This window comes from Vanellus vanellus, assembly GCF_965231255.1.
Source record: "Vanellus vanellus genome assembly, chromosome: 6".
Taxonomy (NCBI): domain Eukaryota; kingdom Metazoa; phylum Chordata; class Aves; order Charadriiformes; family Charadriidae; genus Vanellus; species Vanellus vanellus.
In genome coordinates this window covers 66988623-67007845 of record NC_138911.1, presented here as the reverse complement: position 1 = coordinate 67007845, position 19223 = coordinate 66988623, and the positions used below count along the sequence as shown (strand labels likewise).

General features: G+C 42.0%; 1 protein-coding gene across 1 annotated transcript; it reads left to right on the top strand.

Annotated features, from left to right (window-relative positions):
* The first annotated feature begins 2947 nt into the window (after positions 1-2947).
* On the top strand, positions 2948-18669 carry ACTR10 (actin related protein 10). The gene is made up of 13 exons (XM_082485843.1): positions 2948-3064; positions 5263-5335; positions 5863-5945; positions 6956-7064; positions 11275-11382; positions 11750-11817; positions 12125-12204; positions 12606-12641; positions 14146-14225; positions 14317-14390; positions 14845-14926; positions 16435-16636; positions 17825-18669. The coding sequence occupies exons 1-13, from the start codon at positions 2988-2990 to the stop codon at positions 18004-18006; spliced, it is 1254 nt and encodes a 417-aa protein (XP_082341969.1). The 5' UTR covers positions 2948-2987; the 3' UTR covers positions 18007-18669.
* The last annotated feature ends 554 nt before the right edge of the window (positions 18670-19223 follow it).

The following is a 19223-nucleotide window of genomic DNA, read 5'->3' as shown; positions in this document are numbered from 1 at the left end:
AGTGTTGCAGAGCACGTGAAAAGCACAGCATCTACAAACTGCTACAGCAGTCACAGCTCAGGGAGTTTGGAAATCCTCTTGTTCATTAGTGCTCTTGTCCTCCTGCACGTAAGCACTTCAGGCTCTTTGGCTTGCCTGTCTGGCAATGAGCGAATGTCTAGACCCAACTCCCCAATTAATAGCTTTTTCAATATTTATCTTGCTTCCCTGAAGAAAAAATGGGTCCTGCGCACTCAGCTGATATAAATACCCTGTGACAGACCTTTTGGGGATGTGATCAGGGCCACAGTTACACTCTTGGGCATGCATAAAAAATGCCTGAAGAGTAGCTGATTTCACAGGTGTGGTTATTGTGGGGAAAGGTGAAGGGGAAGATTGGTAGGAGAAAGGAGGTTGTTGTTGGGAGTGGGATCAGCGTTACCTTAGCAATCTTTTTCTCAAGTGATCCCAAATTTTCATTACACCAGCCAACATCTGTTATAAACTCCATTTTCCCAGCTAAGGGATCAGGTCACAGGGAGACACATATCACAAACAATATTAATTAGAACACCTTTTACTGATTAAGTTCTTACTATTAATAGAGTTCAGCTGTTATTATTAATTGTAGATAACTGATCACACACTTTGCTCATACACACATGCTCTCTCAGTTTTCTTCCAGCTGGAGCAACAGTTGGAAGGACAACCCAGCTATTTACCCAGAAACAGAGGCTTGTATTGATACACCAATGGCTTCTAGGTGGGTGTTCACAAAGTCCATCAAAGGGTGCTTTGTTTCATCAGGTTATAAGTAACCCTCTCTTCTCTGTCAGCTATAGCACAGTCACCACCTTTGGGGATGCAGTTGGAGTTATACAACCCATTGCTGATGCTGGGAGCAGCAAACTCTTGGTGTCCTGGGTTTATTACTGGCAGATGCATCAGAACTGCTGGCCTGTGGGGCTTATTAATTCTTGGGAGACACTCATGTGCTGCCTTTTGGCATGTACTTTTCCTCTCTTCAGTGTGTTTTTGGATAACTGTCTCTCTATCCACACCCTGAGGTACTTATAGAACCCATTCCCACACACCCAAAAACTCATGCTAAGGTACTTTCACGATACGGCTGTTACAGACCAGAAATGTCAATACCATCTAAGCATTCTCACAAACTTTGCAAAATGTGTCTTGTGGTGTGGCTCTGTGATTTTGAAAGTCCAAAAAGCAATAAATTTCCCCCTTCAAAAAACAAGACAGATGAAGGCAAAATCCAGCTGTATTGGCACAATACGCTTTCACGAAATGGCTAAAATGGAACGAATTCAAATTAAATTTTAGCACTCGCATCCAACCAGTTGATTTCCACCATAGCTGTTTTTCCACCACATCAGACACAGGCGACCCCGTCTTACCAGTTACCACATGGTAACCCAGAAAGCACAGGTTACCATGGTGGAGTTTAATTATTATTCCTATCCTTGCTGTATTTGTAAACTCCTATCTTCACTCCTAACCTCCCCTTTCTTGGAGCAGTGAGATGGGGCTTTTTTGCCCTCCCCGCCCTGAGACATTGTATTTCTGCTTGAGAGCAAGATTACTGTACATTAAAGGTACCTACATGTTAAGCCTCATAGTAAATGGCTCTCACATTATGCGTCGCACCAGCCAGACCATACACCGCAGGGCCCGTGGAGGCTTTACGCTTTCACGAGGGCTTTGATGGTTTGTCCTGGTTTGAGGTAAAACAGAACCAATTTTCTGTTCAGTAACTTTACTTTTCAGTCAAGCCTCTTCTAACTCCTGAAATTAAGAGCGTATCGTGCAGGCACTGGTCGCTCTCAGAGTGATAAGACCTGATGTTTATAGCTGATGCCCAGGGGTGGTATGCGGAGAGGCTCGGGGTTAGACTCATTGCTCTAACACCCAAGGGCAGCCAGCTTTGTTATTTGCCCCGTTGGAGGGTCGGAAGCAGAAAAGCGTAGAGGGGTCACACCTGTGGGGAGGAGCGGATGGGACAGGTGACCCAAAACTGACCAACGAGGTATTCCATCCCATCCGCCTCATGCTCAGTATAATATAAAGCTGAGGGATCAAAGGGTCAGCCCTCTTTTTCTTCAATGGCCGGCGTCTGAGGACTCTTGTCTCTTTGATCCTGATCCAAGCATTCCTGAGCCCAGTTCCCATCCATTGCTGAATCCAGTCTGGGATATTCCCAGTGCCAGACAGTGATGTGAGCGTGATCCTGGGAACTTGATACTGGTTTTGTGTATATCTCATTATTTTTTATTATTTTATTAATATTGTCATTAAAGTGGTTTACTCATCTTTTAAACTTTTAAGTTTCTTTCTCTCTCTCCCTCCTCTCTCTGAAGAGAGATGCTCTCCAGAGGTCAGACAGCCCCTGTCGTTCGTTTCCATGCCCAGTCCAGCCCAAACCACAACATGGAGGACTTAAAGAGAGGGTTTGGCGCAGGGTCGGACAAGCGATGCCTGAGCCCCTCGGAAACCAGCCGTGCGGTACCAATGAACGCCATCCCTACAGCACGGCCCCTTCAGTGTGGCTCTACCCTTGACCAGCTCTCGGCGCCGAGTCTCCGCTGCCATTTCGCTCGGGCAGGGGAAGCCCCAGCGCCTGGTCTACTCGCAGGCGCCGGGCCACCCTCACACCCAGCCCCGCCACCCCCCGCCCCGCCTTCGCCTCAGGGGTCTCACCCCGCCCTTCTCCCTCATAGAGGCCCTGCCTGCCGCCGGGGTGCAGCTGAGGGAAAGCCGCGCCGCCCCGCGCACGCCGCCACCTCCGAGGCTCTCCCGACTCCTTCGAACCGGTGCAGAGCGGGCAGCGAGGCGTGGGGAGGGCGGCAAAGCGCGGCGGAAGCGGCGGAGTTTCGGACAGGCGCCGCGGGCAGCCCGCCGCGCCAGCGAGGAGGAAGGCCCCGCCGCGCCGGGTGGAAGGAAGGAAGGAAGGCCCCGCCGCTGCGCCGGCACTGAGGCGAAGGGAGGCCGCGATGCCGCTCTACGAAGGCCTGGGCAGCGGCGGGGAGAAGACCGCTGTGGTGATAGACCTGGGCGAGGCCTTCACCAAGTGAGTGGCGCTGCGCTCCCCGCCCCGCCTGCCCCCTTTCTGTCGCGACAGGCTTCTCCGTGGAGTCAGTGTCGTGGCTGCGGTGCTGGCCTGCCGTCGGGATAAATAGTTGTCGGGGTGGGGTGGGGGCGTGTTCCCCCCTCACTCCTTTTCTGTGGTGATCTGCACTGTACGAAGCCGACGATAACAGCCTTATTTTTTTAATCTCGTGCTTTGGGTAAAAGAATGGCGTAACTCGGGGTATTTAGTAATTTATGTCGTGGGCCAAAAATGTAGCAGTGCCTTAAGCCCGCCCCGTGTCAAAACACCCCCTTGTGTTGGAAGCCCCCAACGCCCCCCGTGTTCACGTCCCAAGTATGTGCAGCCCCCGCAGAAAAGGGGCTGTTCAAGCGCTCCGGCCCCGCGTCGGGGTTAAAATACTCTGGAAATGCTCCCTGAGCTTCAGTGGCCCGTTAGGGGAGGCAGCTTGCACAACAACAACAAAAAAGTAATCGCAGGAAAAGTACGTCTTCGGATGTATTCTGCTCTTTTTAGGCTAAGCCCACATCTGTGGTTGTGTCCCATGTGGATGCATTTACCTGTGTGAAGCCCTGAGGATGTCTCCGCTTGGCTAAAGAGGCGGGAGTTGTTCGTTTTGTATTTATATTTCCATGAAACTTGGGTTTGTATTACGTTGTACTTTTTTTTTTTTTTTTCAACTGATTGTGTAATTGCAGACCAGCAGGCAGGCTTTGTTACCTGGAAATTGCTACGGTGTAGTTATGGAGAGGATTTGACAAAGCCTTCACAGATGGAAACAAGTGATTCCATGAGTAGCTTCTTGTGGATTCATGTTGTGTTGCTGATCTCAAGCTTTTCCAAAGTTTGGGGCACTTGTGAGGTTTTATCCTATGGGCATTGTTTGTCTAATAAAATGCTCTCATGCAAAAGCATTTTCCCTGAATAGTGTGTTTTTAGAGTCTGTTAGAAACAGACCCTATGGTCTGCCGTAATTCTTGTAGAAGACATGGCAACTTAATTACACAAGAGACATCTGTCCATTTCCAAATAAGGCTGAAATTAACTAAAAGTTCAAAAGTTGTCAGGATGACAGGCAAGGACAATTTCATATATACACTGGGACTGCACAAATCTTTGGGAGACCAAAGAAAAAAAATAAATTCTGAACAGTGTCTGTTTTAAGATTTTTTGCTAAAATGGTCTGAAGAAGCACGTTGACAGTTGTCAAATACCAAAATGAAGTATTAATTCACGTTTTGCATTAAAAGTGCTCAAAGTCCAGTAGCTTTGTAGTTTTCTACTAGTGTTTTCTACCATAGTTTTCTTCTGATGCTTGTACTTAATGAGGGTGGCAGTGGTGAAAGAAACATCAATCAGCAAGTTTCTTAAAATCAAATCTTGAATTTCTTTTGTTTTTAAGTTGCCTTCTTCAGTCTATTGTTCTTGTGCCTTTTAAAGAGCAATCACTTTATGAAAACCCAATGGTTTTCCAAAAAGTTTGTTTGGGGTTTGCTACAATTTTTATTATGTTGCATCGAAGTTGGATGCAGAACTCTCATGTTTTGTCAGGAGCCCTGGAGTAGTAACCAGTCATCTTGAGGTAGTAATGCCTTAAATCACCCAGGACACTTGTGAAGGGAATGCATTTCAAAGTATTAAACAAGCTGGAAATAGGAAAACAGTGTCGATGGAATGGTGCTGGTCAGTAGTGAAATAGGCCACAGGACCTCCATGATTGTGGTCATTAACTCTTGTTTCTTCTAAATAAACGTCACAGAAAATGAGGATTTAAAGATGACACAATAACTTAATCTTGCCTGTGTTTAGTGAGAGCTTCAGTGAAAACTGGGACCATATGGAGGACACAGGAAGGTATTTGGAAATGTAATAGATAGTAAGGAAAGTTGCAGGTGTATGACTAAACAGAAAACTCTTCTCGGTGGAAAGCAGGAGGCATGTCGGAGTCAAGCATAACAGGGCTTACAAAAGTGAAAAAAAATTGTTTAATGCAGCTGAGAGGGAGTCAATAAAAAGATATAAAATCTTTCTCATCAAAAGTGGCTGGACAGAAAAGCTGTATGCAAAATACCTCTTTGCAGTCACAGAAATATCCCTAATTAATTACGCTTTGATGATTCCTAGGCCCAGTATGTTAAATAGTGACTCCAAATGATAAAGTTTTCAACATTGTCTTTTAGGTGTGGTTTTGCAGGAGAAACAGGACCAAGATGCATTATTCCTAGTGAAATAAAGAAACCCGATGTCTCAAAGGTAAACTGTTGTACCTGAACTGTTTTACCTTTAGTGTTTGGTATGTTATGGTATAGAAAGGATTTGCAGATACTTCGTGAGCTATTTTTCACTACCTTATAACTGCTGCTATTAAAAGACTGTAACTAGATACAAGTAAGTGTGATACCAATGCTGATGTTAATTGGTACTTGTCACCCATGCAGCTTATGTTTGGGACATTTATTGAGAAATTTCTATGCCTGGCTATGCTTGTTTTTGGTTTTTTTTTTTTTCTTTCTAGTAGAGGATGGCAGCTTTGGAGAACTAATGTTGAGATAAGTTACCAGTACAAAAAATTAGCATTCATAAACTCTAGAATTTAGTTATTGGGTGAGTTTGAGATGCATTATTAAGGACATAGAGCAAATCAGGCAAGAGTGAGTATTTCTTTATATATGTCTGATTATATGTTCAGATATACTATCATATATATATCGTATATGTATTTCTGTATATATAATCACTGCCTAGTATTTAAGCTGACTGTGGATATTTTTACCTTACAGCCGGTCAAAGTTGTTCAGTATAATATTAATACAGAAGAGCTATATTCGTATCTGAAGGAATTTATCCATATGCTGTATTTCAGGTAAGAGATATTTGGACATTAGTTATTCAAGCCTTCCGCAGCTCTTTTCCAAGTACATTGGGAGGTGTGAGGAGTGTGACTGGAGGCTGCTGTCTAGTTGAGTAAGAAAACAGAAACAAGATTTTGTAGGTGGCTGGCTGTGTTCTTGCAGGAGAAATTCAGTGGTCCTGAGATTCAGGTTATATTACGAAGAGTTAGTGTCCTGCAGCATCGGTTGCACTCTAGAAATAAAAAATATTTGATAAGTTGGCTTTTAACTGCAGAACTAATAAGGGTCTTGATAGGGGAAAGTCATTACAATAAGGAGTTGTATTGATTTTGGTAGGGCTGAAGCTCATCTTCTGTCAGTGCAGAACTCCCTCCACATGATGGTGGTTTGAAAGGAGGAATCTTAACCTGTAGAATATTTTTGCCTCAGTAATACATCTTTTTATTTTATTTTTAGTGCCATTAGTGAATGTTGGACTTAGACTTTTCTCTTTACTTCCAATACTTATTTTTACACAGTAAAAATCATTACTTGACACAGGGAAACAAGTACTTAATTTCTGTGCTTCAGATCTTCTGGTGTGGGTTTATTTTTTCCACTGTCCTTGATCATTGCTTTGTAATTGCAATCAGGACAATTCCATCCTCTTCCACTGAAATCAGGACATTTTTATCATCATTCTTCCTCTTTTTTTGTGGATATGCTGTATGACACTGGACAAGCCATTAATGGCTATTATGCATGCCTATTTTTGCATTTCTTTCTATTGATTTAGGAATGTGTAACAGATACTCAGAACTACAGCCTGCTGGCAGATAGCTCTATAATTTGTTTTCCGTAACTCATTTTCCTAACTTTCTCTTAGGAACGTGTTGGTTTCTTTAAAATTTGGGAAAAAGACTTTGGGATCTGCTGTAGAAAATGCTATCTAAGTGCAATCTTTTTAGGATTTTTGAGGAGAATGGAATAGGAAAATAAGGTAGGTCTCATAACGTTGTTTTACACGTCTTGCCTTTCTTAGACATCTGCTGGTGAATCCCAGAGATCGCCGTGTTGTAATCATAGAATCTGTCTTGTGCCCTTCCCACTTCAGGGACACACTCACAAGAGTCCTTTTCAAGCATTTTGAGGTACGTGTTTTACATAACTACTGTAGGTGCTCAGCATAGCACTTGCTGGTAGAAATTTTACTTACAATCACTACCGGATGTGGACAAAGAAATGAAGATAATGCCAGAAGAATGAGAAAGGCAAAAAGAAGATGAGAGCAAGCTGATGGTTGTCTGGGGAAGTAGAGCTTGGAGCTCGGACTAAATGCCATTTTTGTTCCATTCTGACTCTTCACGAGGCCACAAAACAAGAGCTATTAACAAGGATCTGAAGGGTTTTTCTGGCTTCTATGAAAATACAGCTCACATCGCACTGTTTCAGACAGATCCAATAATCCCCATTGAACACTGCCTGAAGCCAGAATTTATATTTAGACACTTGTTAGTGCTCTGTCAGCAAATCTCATGACTTTTACCAGAGTCAATATCTTTGCTTAGCACGTGATCTAACCTCTGGCTGTACTCATTTAGAGACAAGCTTACCTGAAACTTACTATCTTCTCAGCTTAATAAGTCTTTTTGAAGAAAAGTCTAAACCTAATTGTTGCTTAGTTCTAATGGAAAATGTTTTGGAAGGTGAATCCATACTTTAATTCAGATGGAACAAAGATTAAGGTTCTTCTATAAAATGCAGTGAGACTAGTTTGTCTGCAGTACTTCTTAATTGTGCTTCCACAACACAGTTTACCAACTGATCTTAAACTTCCACGTTCTTTCCTACTGTTGATAAAATTTTCTGATGAGTTGAAATTGCCAAGATATTTGAGTGACTTCGGTTTTTTTTCCTAATCCCCTTACAGAAGAAAAAGTATGTCTCAGATAAAGCATTCCTATGTAAAATTAGTTGTCGAAACTAATTCAACTAAGTCGACTAATTTCGACTAAGTTGTCGAAAGTTAGTTAGCCGATGAAGTATTCTACAAGCAGCTGGCAGAGGTCTCACAATCATCTGCCCTTGTTCTTGTGGGGGACTTCAACTTCCCAGACGTCTGCTGGAAATACAATGCAGCAGAGAGGGAACAGTCATGGAGGTTCCTGGAGTGTGTGGAAGACAACTTCCTAACACAGCTGGTGAAGGAACCAACTAGGGGAAGTGCCCTACTGGACCTACTGTTTGTTAACAGAGAAGATCTTGTGGAGGATGTAAAGGTTGGAGGTCGCCTTGGGCAGAGTGATCACGAAATGATAGAATTTTCAATTCTTGATCACGTAAGGCGGGGAGCCAGCAGAACTGCCACCTTGGATTTCCGAAGGGCAGACTTTAGCCTGTTTAGGAGCATGGTCGAGAGTGTCCCTTGGGAGGCAGTTTTGAAGAGCAAAGGTGCCCAGGAAGGCTGGGCATACTTCAAGCAGGTGCTCTTAAAAGCTCAGGAGAAGGCCATCCCCTTGTCTCGAAAAACGAGCAGACGGGGAAGACGACCAGCCTGGCTAAATAGAGAACTTTGGCTGGACCTCAGAAAAAAAAGGAAAGTTTACATTCTCTGGAAAAGGGGGTTGGCAACTTATGAGGATTATCAAGATATAACAAAGCTATGTAGGGGGAAAATGAGAAGGGCCAAAGCTCAATCAGAATTCAGCTTGGCCACTGCAGTTAAAGACAATAAGAAAAGGTTCTTTGAATATATCAATAGAAAAAGGAAGACTAGGGAAAATGTAGGCCCACTGGTGAATGAGACAGGTGCCCTAGTGGTGGAGGACGCAGAGAAGGCAGAGTTACTGAATGCCTTCTTTTCTTCGGTCTTCACTGCTAAAGCTGTCCCTCATGAATCCCACACTCTGAAGGCAAAGGGGGAGGTCTGGAGAGTGGAAGATTTTCCCTCAGTTGAGGAGGACTGGGTCAGAGACCACTTGGCCAAGCTGGACATTCACAAGTCCATGGGCCCTGATGGCATGCATCCGCGAGTGCTGAGAGAGCTGGCGGATGTTATTGCTAGACCACTCTCCATCGTCTTTGAACGGTCATGGAGAACAGGAGAGGTGCCTGAGGACTGGAGGAAGGCCGACATCACTCCAATCTTCAAAAAAGGCAAGAAGGAGGACCCAGGGAACTACAGACCGGTTAGTCTAACCTCTGTCCCTGGGAAGGTATTGGAGCGACTCATTCTGGATGTCATCTCCAAACACGTTGAGGAACAGGAAGTTATTGGAAGTGGTCAACATGGATTTACCAAGGGTAAATCGTGCTTGACCAATCTGATAGCTTTCTATGATGTTATAACTGGTTGGCTGGATGAGGGGAAAGTCGTGGATGTCATCTACCTTGACTTTAGCAAGGCTTTTGACACTGTCTCCCATGACATCCTCATTAGGAAGCTGAGGAAGTATGGGCTAGATGAGGTGACAGTGAGGTGGATTGAGAGTTGGCTGCGGGACAGAACTCAGAGGGTTGTGATCAGCGGCACAGAGTCTAGTTGGAGGCCTGTAACCGGTGGTGTCCCCCAGGGGTCAATACTTGGTCCTATTTTGTTTAATATATTCATTAATGACCTGGATGAGGGGACAGAGTGTATCCTCAGCAAGTTTGCTGATGATACCAAACTGGGTGGGGTGGCTGACACCCCAGAGGGCTGTGCTGCCATACAGCGTGACCTGGACAGGCTGGAGAGCTGGGCAGAGAAGAACCTAATGAGGTTCAACAAAACCAAGTGCAAGGTCCTGCACCTGGGGAGGAAGAATGCTAGGCACCAGTACAGGTTAGGGGCTGACCTGCTGGGAAGTAGCTTGGAGGAGAAGGATCTGGGGGTTGTGGTAGACAGTAAATTATCCATGGCCCAGCAATGTGCCCTTGTCGCCAAAAAGGCCAATGGAATCCTGGGCTGCATAGGGAAGAGGGTGGCCAGTAGGTCGAGGGAGGTCATTCTCCCCCTCTACTCGGCACTGGTGAGGCCACAACTGGAATACTGTGTCCAGTTTTGGGCTCCCCAGTTCAAGAGGGACAGGGAACTGCTGGAGCGAGTCCAGCGAAGGGCAACTAAGATGATTAAGGGCTTGGAGCATCTCCCTTATGAGGAAAGGCTGAGAGAGCTGGGACTCTTTAGCCTGGAGAAGAGAAGGCTGAGGGGAGATCTTATTATGGCGTACAAGTATCTAAAGGGTGGGTTGAAGGAGGATAGAGCCAGGCTCTTTTCATTGGTTCCAAGTGACAGGACGAGGGGCAATGGGCACAAGTTAGAACACAGGAAGTTCCGTTCAAATACACGGAAACACTTCTTTACGGTGAGGGTGACAGAGCACTGGCACAGGCTGCCCAGGGAGGGGGTGGAGTCCCCTTCCCTGGAGATTTTCAAGACCCGCCTGGATGCAGTCCTGAGTAATGTGCTCTGGGCAATCCTGCTTTGGCAGGAGAGTTGGACTAGATGATCTCTAGAGGTCCCTTCCAACTCTGATAATTCTGTGATTCTGTGATTCTGTGAAAATGACTTGTGACTTGGAAAGTTGTATTTTGATGGAGAGATTTTGTAAATTGTTAAGAAGCCAGCTGGTACGGATCTGAGGTTAATTCTCTCTGGCTAGTGTTTCCATTTGGTGCAAAGAATAAGCGTGGCATATTAATACAAGGCCACTATTAAAACTTGCATCTCTGGGCTAAGTATCAGTGGTGTTGCCCTTAAATGCAGGATTTATTGAAATTGCTCATTTAATTCACACTTCAAGGTGTTCCATTAAAGGAGCTGTCACTGTCTAGGAAGCTTGCTTTACAAAATGCTGGGAGAAGGAATTAATTCGCGTGTAACTTTGACTTGAGTTTCCACATTGCTTTGGGGAGAGTCTTTTAAATAGCCTCTGCTGCGAGGTTGTATGCAACAGTGTGTTGTCATAAGGCACGCTTTTATGGGTTATCTGGCACCTTTGTTCACACCTTCAAGTCTTTATACAACATTTCAAGTAGCTGTGCTTTAGTTTCTTTAATTACAGTAGCAACGACAATAAGGAACCTGATCTATGACTTAAGATGGGTTCTGTAGTTAACACCTGCTTTTCTTACAAGCCCATTACAAGATTCATTATTAGAGAAGTCACTGGTATGTACAACAAATATGATGAATGTAGAATTTAGAGTCCTGTTGAATTTTTATTCATTACTACACTATCCTAAAAAATAACTTAAAAATGGATACCACAAAATAAAATTGTTTGGGTTTTGCTTTTAATATGACATTTAGGGAAAGCATCAGTGCTTTTTGTTTGTTTTTTCCCTCTTCTGTCAATTGTCCTCTTGGTTTCCATGTAGGTACCTTCTGTTTTGTTTGCTCCAAGCCATCTAATGTCTCTGCTGACACTTGGGATCAATTCTGCCATGGTGCTAGACTGTGGATATGCAGAAAGCTTGGTGCTGCCTGTATCCTTTAATAATACGCAAACAAAAGTTTCAGCAATAAGGCTGTTGTGACAAGATGATATTTTTAAAGACTTCAAGAATGCTAAAAAGTAATAGGAACAGATCAGCCAGTCTGGCTTTTGACTATAAGGTATCATGACTTGGGGAATCTCTTCACAGCTGACATGTTAAATCTGTGTTCCCTCGAAACTTGGGAAGGGTGGTTCATAACTTCAGCCTTTATATACTAGAAATTAGTTTTGGAGAAAAGCAATTAAAAAGTGATTCCAATAGTTAACGCAAGAGAATGTTGGGAGGGAAAAGCATTTAGTTCCAGCAGACTGAAAATGCATAACAAAAAAAGGAGAATTTCCTGATCTTCGTGTAGATATATGAGGGAATTCCAATCCTGAGCTGCTGGGGTTCTCTTCCTTTGGGAGGAAAGGCCATCCACAAGTAAGTTCACAGTTACTCATTCCAAGTTACTGATGATTTATTTGTGAACATTCATCTTTGACTAATGACCAAAGATTCCTATTGAACATGACTTAACTCATAACTGTTGCTGTGAAAGCATCTGAGTTTTAAAGTTACCACTGTTTGGCGTTGTTTGATATAGTAAAAGCTGTGGAAATCAGACCTGCTTCACTTGATATTTAGAAGAATATAACTGAAGAGAATAAATACTGTCCCTTAAGCATAATATAGAGAATCAGCCCGAGTTAATAGCTATGTTTAACTAACTTCATGTGTGATATTTTAGGGAGCTGGAATACCAGTTATTGGAGCAGTGCACAGTTGATACAGGATTAGCCAAAGGACAAAGCCTTCCATCTGTGATGGGTAAGGACTGTTTGATGTAGCATATGTCCTGTGAACTTGCACTGGGGAAAGTGGATTAATACTAACAGTGAATAAAATGAATTTAGTGTTTACTACATCTTACGTGATCTACTTCCACGGTTTCTTTCTCAGCATTAAACAAGTATATTATTTTTATGGTAAGCCACTCATAACAGTAGGTTTGAATGAAGGCCAATATAAAATTTCTGTAGTAATTTTTCAGTTTGTTTTGAGAGAAGACAAACTTGTTTTTTATGTTCTTAATATTCTTTCTTCCTCAGAAATCTCCAAAAGCTGCTGTAAAAGTGAAACTTTTATGTACTAAATGTAATTCAAACGTAGTTTCTTTCTTAAATTCTCTTTCTACTTAAAAAGCTTTTGTTCTATTTTTTTTATTTCAGGCTCAGTTCCAGAAGACATAGTAGAGGATATAAAAGGTAAAATTTTACACTTCATGCAACTCTAGTTTATTAAATTGTGCAGTAGGGTATGTTAATAACAAATTTGCAATACTTTATGAATTTATTTTATTGTTTCTGTTTATCATATCTCTTACCTACTGGAAGAACTTCCAGTGTTCCTGCTCTTTGAAAGCCAAAACAAAACCATGTTGAATTCCTCTCTCACGTTTAGCCTTTGTGTCTTCAAGACGTAGCACATAGATACATTTGATAGACTAGCACAGAAAGGGTATTACACTATTGTATATATACAATACAATGATCAGCAGGTCTGGTTAACTTCATGTTGTGTTTTTTAACTACGTTTTGTTTGCTGCATATGAATGTGTATGGTGTGTACTCTATATGGGACTTAACAGGTTTTAAACATTAGATCTGCTATCATAGATATATTTTGATTGCAAATGCAGCATTTAAGCAGTCTGAATATCATGACATGAGAATATTTTAGGTTAATTTTGTTTATAAATTAACTAGGATGGCTCAGATTGCCCTAAAGTCAATTTTACAAAAAAAAAAAAAAAACAAAACTATGTATAAAAGACATTTTGGTGTATTAATCAGGTAGGCAAGATGAGTCAAGGACTACATTTACACTAGAAGAAAAAAAAAGAGTCTATCTTTAAGGCAGGACTTGAATGAATTCCTATGTAATGTTTCATATGCAACAGATACAAAAATATATATAGTTGTAGAAAACGGAAACTAGTATATATCTTGGGCCAAATTAGGAAGAAGCCCATCAGCAAAACAACTTAAATGCAGCTGGTGCTATGTCAAATGGAAGTTGCTTTTCTAATTCCTGGACTTGAACACAATTTCCTGATCAGTTCTGGTTTTTATGCAGTCTTTTGGAACTGGATATAAGATGCTAGGGTTGAAATTATGATTGAAGGGTTGTTTCTTTGTGACAGCCACTTATGAATAAGATACTCATTTGTGCCAGATATAAATAAGTATATAATATACTGACAACTGAGATGCAAATGAAATTGTGCTCTGTCAGTGTTGCCCGGAGGAAAAAAACCAAACCGCTGGACTTCTTAGAGTGCTGAAGAGTTGCACTAGGAAAAATATTGCATGGTTACAGCTTGTTTGAAAAATGAGCAGCGTCTTATTTGAAGCCATGGTGCAAGACCCACAGTGGTGTGTTTGACAGCAGAATATAACCCCTGGGACCTTGTGCAACCGAAGACACGATTAGTAATGTCCGTCTGTCTTTAAATCTTGTATAGCTTGTCTGAGAGAAATCTTGCCTATCCTAGCATAGTTTCAGTGTCGGCTTCATTTAAACTCATGGTCTAGATAGCATCTGAAATCTGTTGAAGTGTAGAGACTATATTTTTGCATTTATTTGATAATGTCTTGGACCAGCAAGGCCCTAAAGTGTGTGTTTAAATTAATCAAAATTATTGTCTGTATTGGTGATGAAAGGATCAAACAGAGTCTCTTTTCTGCCCCTTGCTTTTCTTTTATGAAGTCCGCACTTGTTTTGTGAGTGATCTCCAACGTGGACTGAAAATCCAAGCAGCCAAGTTCAACATTGATGGCAGTGCTGAGGTGGGTGGAGAATGAAGCTTATCCTAGTCTTTTGAAGTGGATGTAGCCTTTCTGGCCTCTAAAATAATGCACGTATGTTTTTTATTTCTAGCGTCCTTCACCGCCTCCAGACGTGGACTATCCTTTAGATGGAGAAAAGATTCTCCATGTAGTTGGCCCCATCAGGTGAGAAATACAAGAGCAGAGTATTTATCTTTAGGAGGATGTATTTTCAACTCTAAAAGCACATACATTTTTGTAAAATTGAATTGTAATGAAACACTTGCATATCCTTTTAATGTCTCAAATTAAGGCTTTGTGCTGGGCACAGTGCAAACCCATAAGAGGTGTCAGCTTCCCCAGAGAGCTCACAGTTCACAGTGTGAGCGAACAGATTGGAGGGATGGGGGAAAACAGAAATGGGGTATTAAAGCAGGATGGTGGGACAGGTTTAGTGAAGTGAACAGGGCATTGTCTTCTCCCCATTGGCACTGCCTGGTGCATGGACTGTGTGACAGAAGTAGTGATGATGTGTTGTCAGCAGAATGCCCGTAGTTATTTCCAGCCCTGCTGTTCGTGAGTGTTAGCTCATAGTGTAGTATTGTTTCTCATTAACGCTCTTTTCCTGTCTTTTCAACAGAGACTCTGTTGTTGAAATACTGTTTGAACAGGATAACGAAGAGACATCTGTTGCCACTTTGATCTTGGATTCACTCATTCAGGTATCTGTATAATATAAACAATTTATTGAATGTCGTCAGCCTTAGAGGACCCACTGTTATAAATTACTCTTTCTAGAGTGTATAAATTACTCTTACTAGAGTAACACCCTCTGACTACAGGTTGCGATTGGTTTTAAAAGCTTAGCACAGCGTGACTGCTAGGGTTCTGCCACATGGTGAATGTCTGTGGGGTAGCAAGTCACTGTCATCCACTCTGTGATAGTCATCTTACTCTTTTGCAGTGTGTCTAGGAGAGTTTTCTAAGAATCATAGTGCTCACCTCTCAGCAAAAGTAGTAAACTAGCTTGCGTTTATTTGGGGGTGAGGCTCTACATATGCAATGACAAAGGAGTAGCTAATACTTGGTGTTAAAGAAATTACACTGCTTAAACTGAAATGGCAGGTATTCTGTTTCTTCCTTTTTCAAGGTGTTTTGCCCAGAGTTAGACTTTATGCATCCTGCAGACTGCTGGTTTATCTAAGATAAATAAAATTAATTTGGACATCTCTGTTACAGGTGGTACATTAGATATATTATGGAAAATTTTCTTGGCATGTACACATGCTTCATTTCTTATTATATTTAGGAAAAAAATGCATTAGAAACCACTATAAATGGAAATTTTCATTATATGGTGGTGTATGAATGTTAATTAAAGTGGACTGCCTGTAGTTATTGATGCCATTTAAATTAGTTTGCTGAGACATAATTTATTGGAGAGCCATAGGCTTGGATAACATGACAAACATTTCAATTAGAATTCCTTAGGAAAACATATTGTTTAACAAGGTCTGTGCCTGGACCCTTCACCGCTGTACCTCTCGGCATTTCCCTTGCATCACTTTGGCCAGAGGAAAGACAAACGTTAAATTTACAAGTGTTAAATAGCATCCAGTTACTTCCACTCGACGAGAGGACCACAGAAGTCTGGATTTTTTTTCAAAGGCTTAGCACAGATCTGTTTGTGAGGGGCAAAACTGGCAAAGCTTGGTTTTCTCATGTATTTGTGTCTTCTACTTGTCTGATGCCTGAGGCAAGAAACCTTTTCTGCCACTAAGACTTTGCATCACCTTTCTGCTGCATGGAGCTAAAAAGAGTCAATCTTGTATGTAACTTTTCCCTCTCTGAGAGCACTGGTCGAGGCTTCACCTCTGTCTGGCACATCTTCTCCCAGAACTCACGGGAATTACTGTCACTGATACCTCTGTCGTCTTGGCCTGTCTCAGCTTAAGGGCTTTATGGGGAGACTCACAGCACGCTCATGTAAGCCTCCGCCGGGCAGTCCCTTAAGCCTGGTTTTCTTGGGAAGTCTGGGGAAAAAATTATGTTGGTTATGTTTCAGCTAAGTACAAGAAAACAGCAATGAAGTGCATGGAAAGACTGACTGAATTTCTAACAGACATGCAACTGTTCATGACAGAATGTTTCAGACAGTTCACGCAACTTCAGTTAAAGTTTTTTGTTGTGGGTTTTTTTTTTTTTTAATTATTATTCCTGTTTGCATTAGTGTCCCATAGACACCAGGAAGCAGTTGTCAGAGAACTTGGTAGTTATTGGTGGCACCGCTATGTTGCCAGGATTCCTTCACAGACTCATGGCTGAAATCAGATACCTGGTAGAGAAACCGAAATACAAAGAAGCGCTTGCTACTAAAACCTTCAGAATTCATACTCCACCTGCCAAACCCAACTGTGTGGCCTGGCTGGGAGGTAAGAATGAAAACAGCTGTTAAGCAAAGGTACGAAGTGAAAACCCAAATCTTTCAAGTAGGATTTGTAATGAATAAATAGCAGTAAAACTTAGGTGAACTATTGAAATCAAGCTGCATTGGAGCTCTGTGGGATTGTTATGCCCTCCTGCAAGAAGTCTTGCAGAGTAAAGCTCCCTCGGGGACATTAGGAGGGCAGAACGGCTCTGCAGGTTATGGGAGCTTTTAACAGGTGGTGTGCAATTTGCATCAGCGGTGGGGAAGGAGTTGTTGACTCAAGTGCAGTACAGGGCTACCGCCATATGGTGGCACCAGTAAAGTGATTAAGCAGCGCGAGGTCCTGCTGCGTGTGGGAAGATCTACCTATTGAAAAAAAAACAAGTTTAATTACTGACTGAGGAGCTGTGAGCTATGGAGAGGCCGGAGACTGCAAACTCCCTGTGCTGTTCCCAAGTGCCGATAACAAATACAGCAGCTCTGCTATGGATTTTGGCTGCTGTTGTGGGAAAAAGAAGGGCTTTCCACTGCGAGCAATTCTTTTAAGGTTCTGAGGTTGATAAGAATTCATGCTTTTCTAAATTTTTGGTTAATAAGCTGAGCCCATCTGGTATGAATGAGGAACTAATTTTAACTGTAAAGGTAGATTTTATTTCCATATGCTTTGAAATTTAAACGTTTATCAAATTTTGGTTTTAAAACATTTTGACTCCTAGTGTTAGCAAACAAGTATGATTTCTATGCACTAAGTTCTCTGATATTTTTCTTCACTGGCAGTGTTATTCAGCTGCTGTGGTCTGAATCTTCTCACAGCTCGCATAAACTTCTAACGGGTATTGCGTGACACCCTTTTTGGGGAGAGGAAGCTCCTTTGAACACAAGGTGGTTTGCTTAAAGGGCTTAAAATCAAAACTTCTGGGAAACTTTGTCACAAGAAGCAGGTCAGCTAGGCCAGTTTTTCTGTCAGCAGAGACTAGATTCTTTGCTTCCAGTTGCTTTCAAGGGACATAAATGGAACCAATTTGGGACTATCTGCGCTACTGAAAAGGAAAGCGGCTAGATCCTTTCATTCCTTTAATTTTTGGGACAGAGCTGAAAAAGAATAGTGGAGATTCTTGATGGGAAGAAGTAGAAAAAGAAATTCTGTACGTCAAATTGATGCAGCTTTTTTTATTTCCTCCCAATAATGTAGGAGCCATTTTTGGAGCACTTCAGGACATACTTGGGAGCCGGTCTGTGTCCAAAGAATATTATAGCCAGACAGGCCGTATACCTGACTGGTGCTGTCTTAATAATCCTCCACTGGAAATGATGTTTGATGTTGGAAAAGCACCCCCGCCATTGATGAAGAGGGCTTTTTCTACTGAGAAGTGAGCACCTAAATGCTACATAAGGATTCTCCTCATCTGTTTCAAGTAGATATATATGCATTGGCGCTTTTTTTGTATGAAGTAATTTGTGTGTAACACTATTAAATATGAATGATGTGGATGTTTGGGGGGAGTATGGTGGTAGGTACTAACACTATTTAAAATTACATCCACTTATAGTTTTAAAACTTAACTCTGGCAACTACTATGCTATTTTGTCCTCTTCTGAAGAAATTCTGTACTGTCATGAGTTGTAGCCTACTGAGTTGTTTGTTATTTATCTGTACAGTAAATGATATTGTTGAGAGAATTTCTTTTAAGATAATTTGATTTTAAGTACACTTAGAAGAATGAAGGGCAGTCTACTATGGGAAACATCTATGGAAGCTTTTCTGCCAAATTCTGTATTAAAATATTCCACCCTTGAATCACATGTGAGGAAATGGTTTGGGGCTGTTTAGCAAAGGTGCTGCAGCAGTAGTCCTGTTTTGAGAGTTTTAGCAGAGAGCTCTTCTGCCTGTAATTCTCAGATAGTGCTGACCTAACAACTGTCCCAGTATCTTTCCTCCAAGAAAGAATTCAACCATTAAGAGTTATAAACAAACACAAGGAAGTCTTGAGTCTCTTATTGAAATGTCAGCCCCAGAAGTCACTTCTTTGCCTTCCTTCCCACCATCAGAAATATTAAACTTCATTGTCCTGCAGTAATATGTATTAAATTAAAATGCTATACAAAGTTCATTGCTTAAGAGAAAAAAAAGTACACTTGGATATTACTGCTATCTTTAGGAACTGTTGGCTAATTAATAGGCTCTTAGCAATGCTGTAACTTTACATATTGAAGGAGAAGGAGCACTCCTGTGGGAAACAAACACATACGCTTCCCTTCTGCTGCTGATTTGGGTTTGTCATGGTTCTCACTGTCCTTCCATCATAATGCAGTGAATGAGCTTTGCATGCGGAGCCTTGGCTCCTGGCGGGCACTCCAGACAATGCCACTGCATCTCAGCAGCATCATGTCTTGGGAGAGGCATTTACCCAGTGTGAAATGCTGTTAAACTTGCTGCCAATGTGCTGAACTTGACTCACTGACTAAATGGTGACCCTGCTGGTACCTACTGATTACTGAGGTTCAGATCCTACTCTAAGGAGTAATTGTTTAGTTCAAATTCAGGGATACACATATATATAAAATTATTTGAAAGGGGTAGTGGGTCTTAT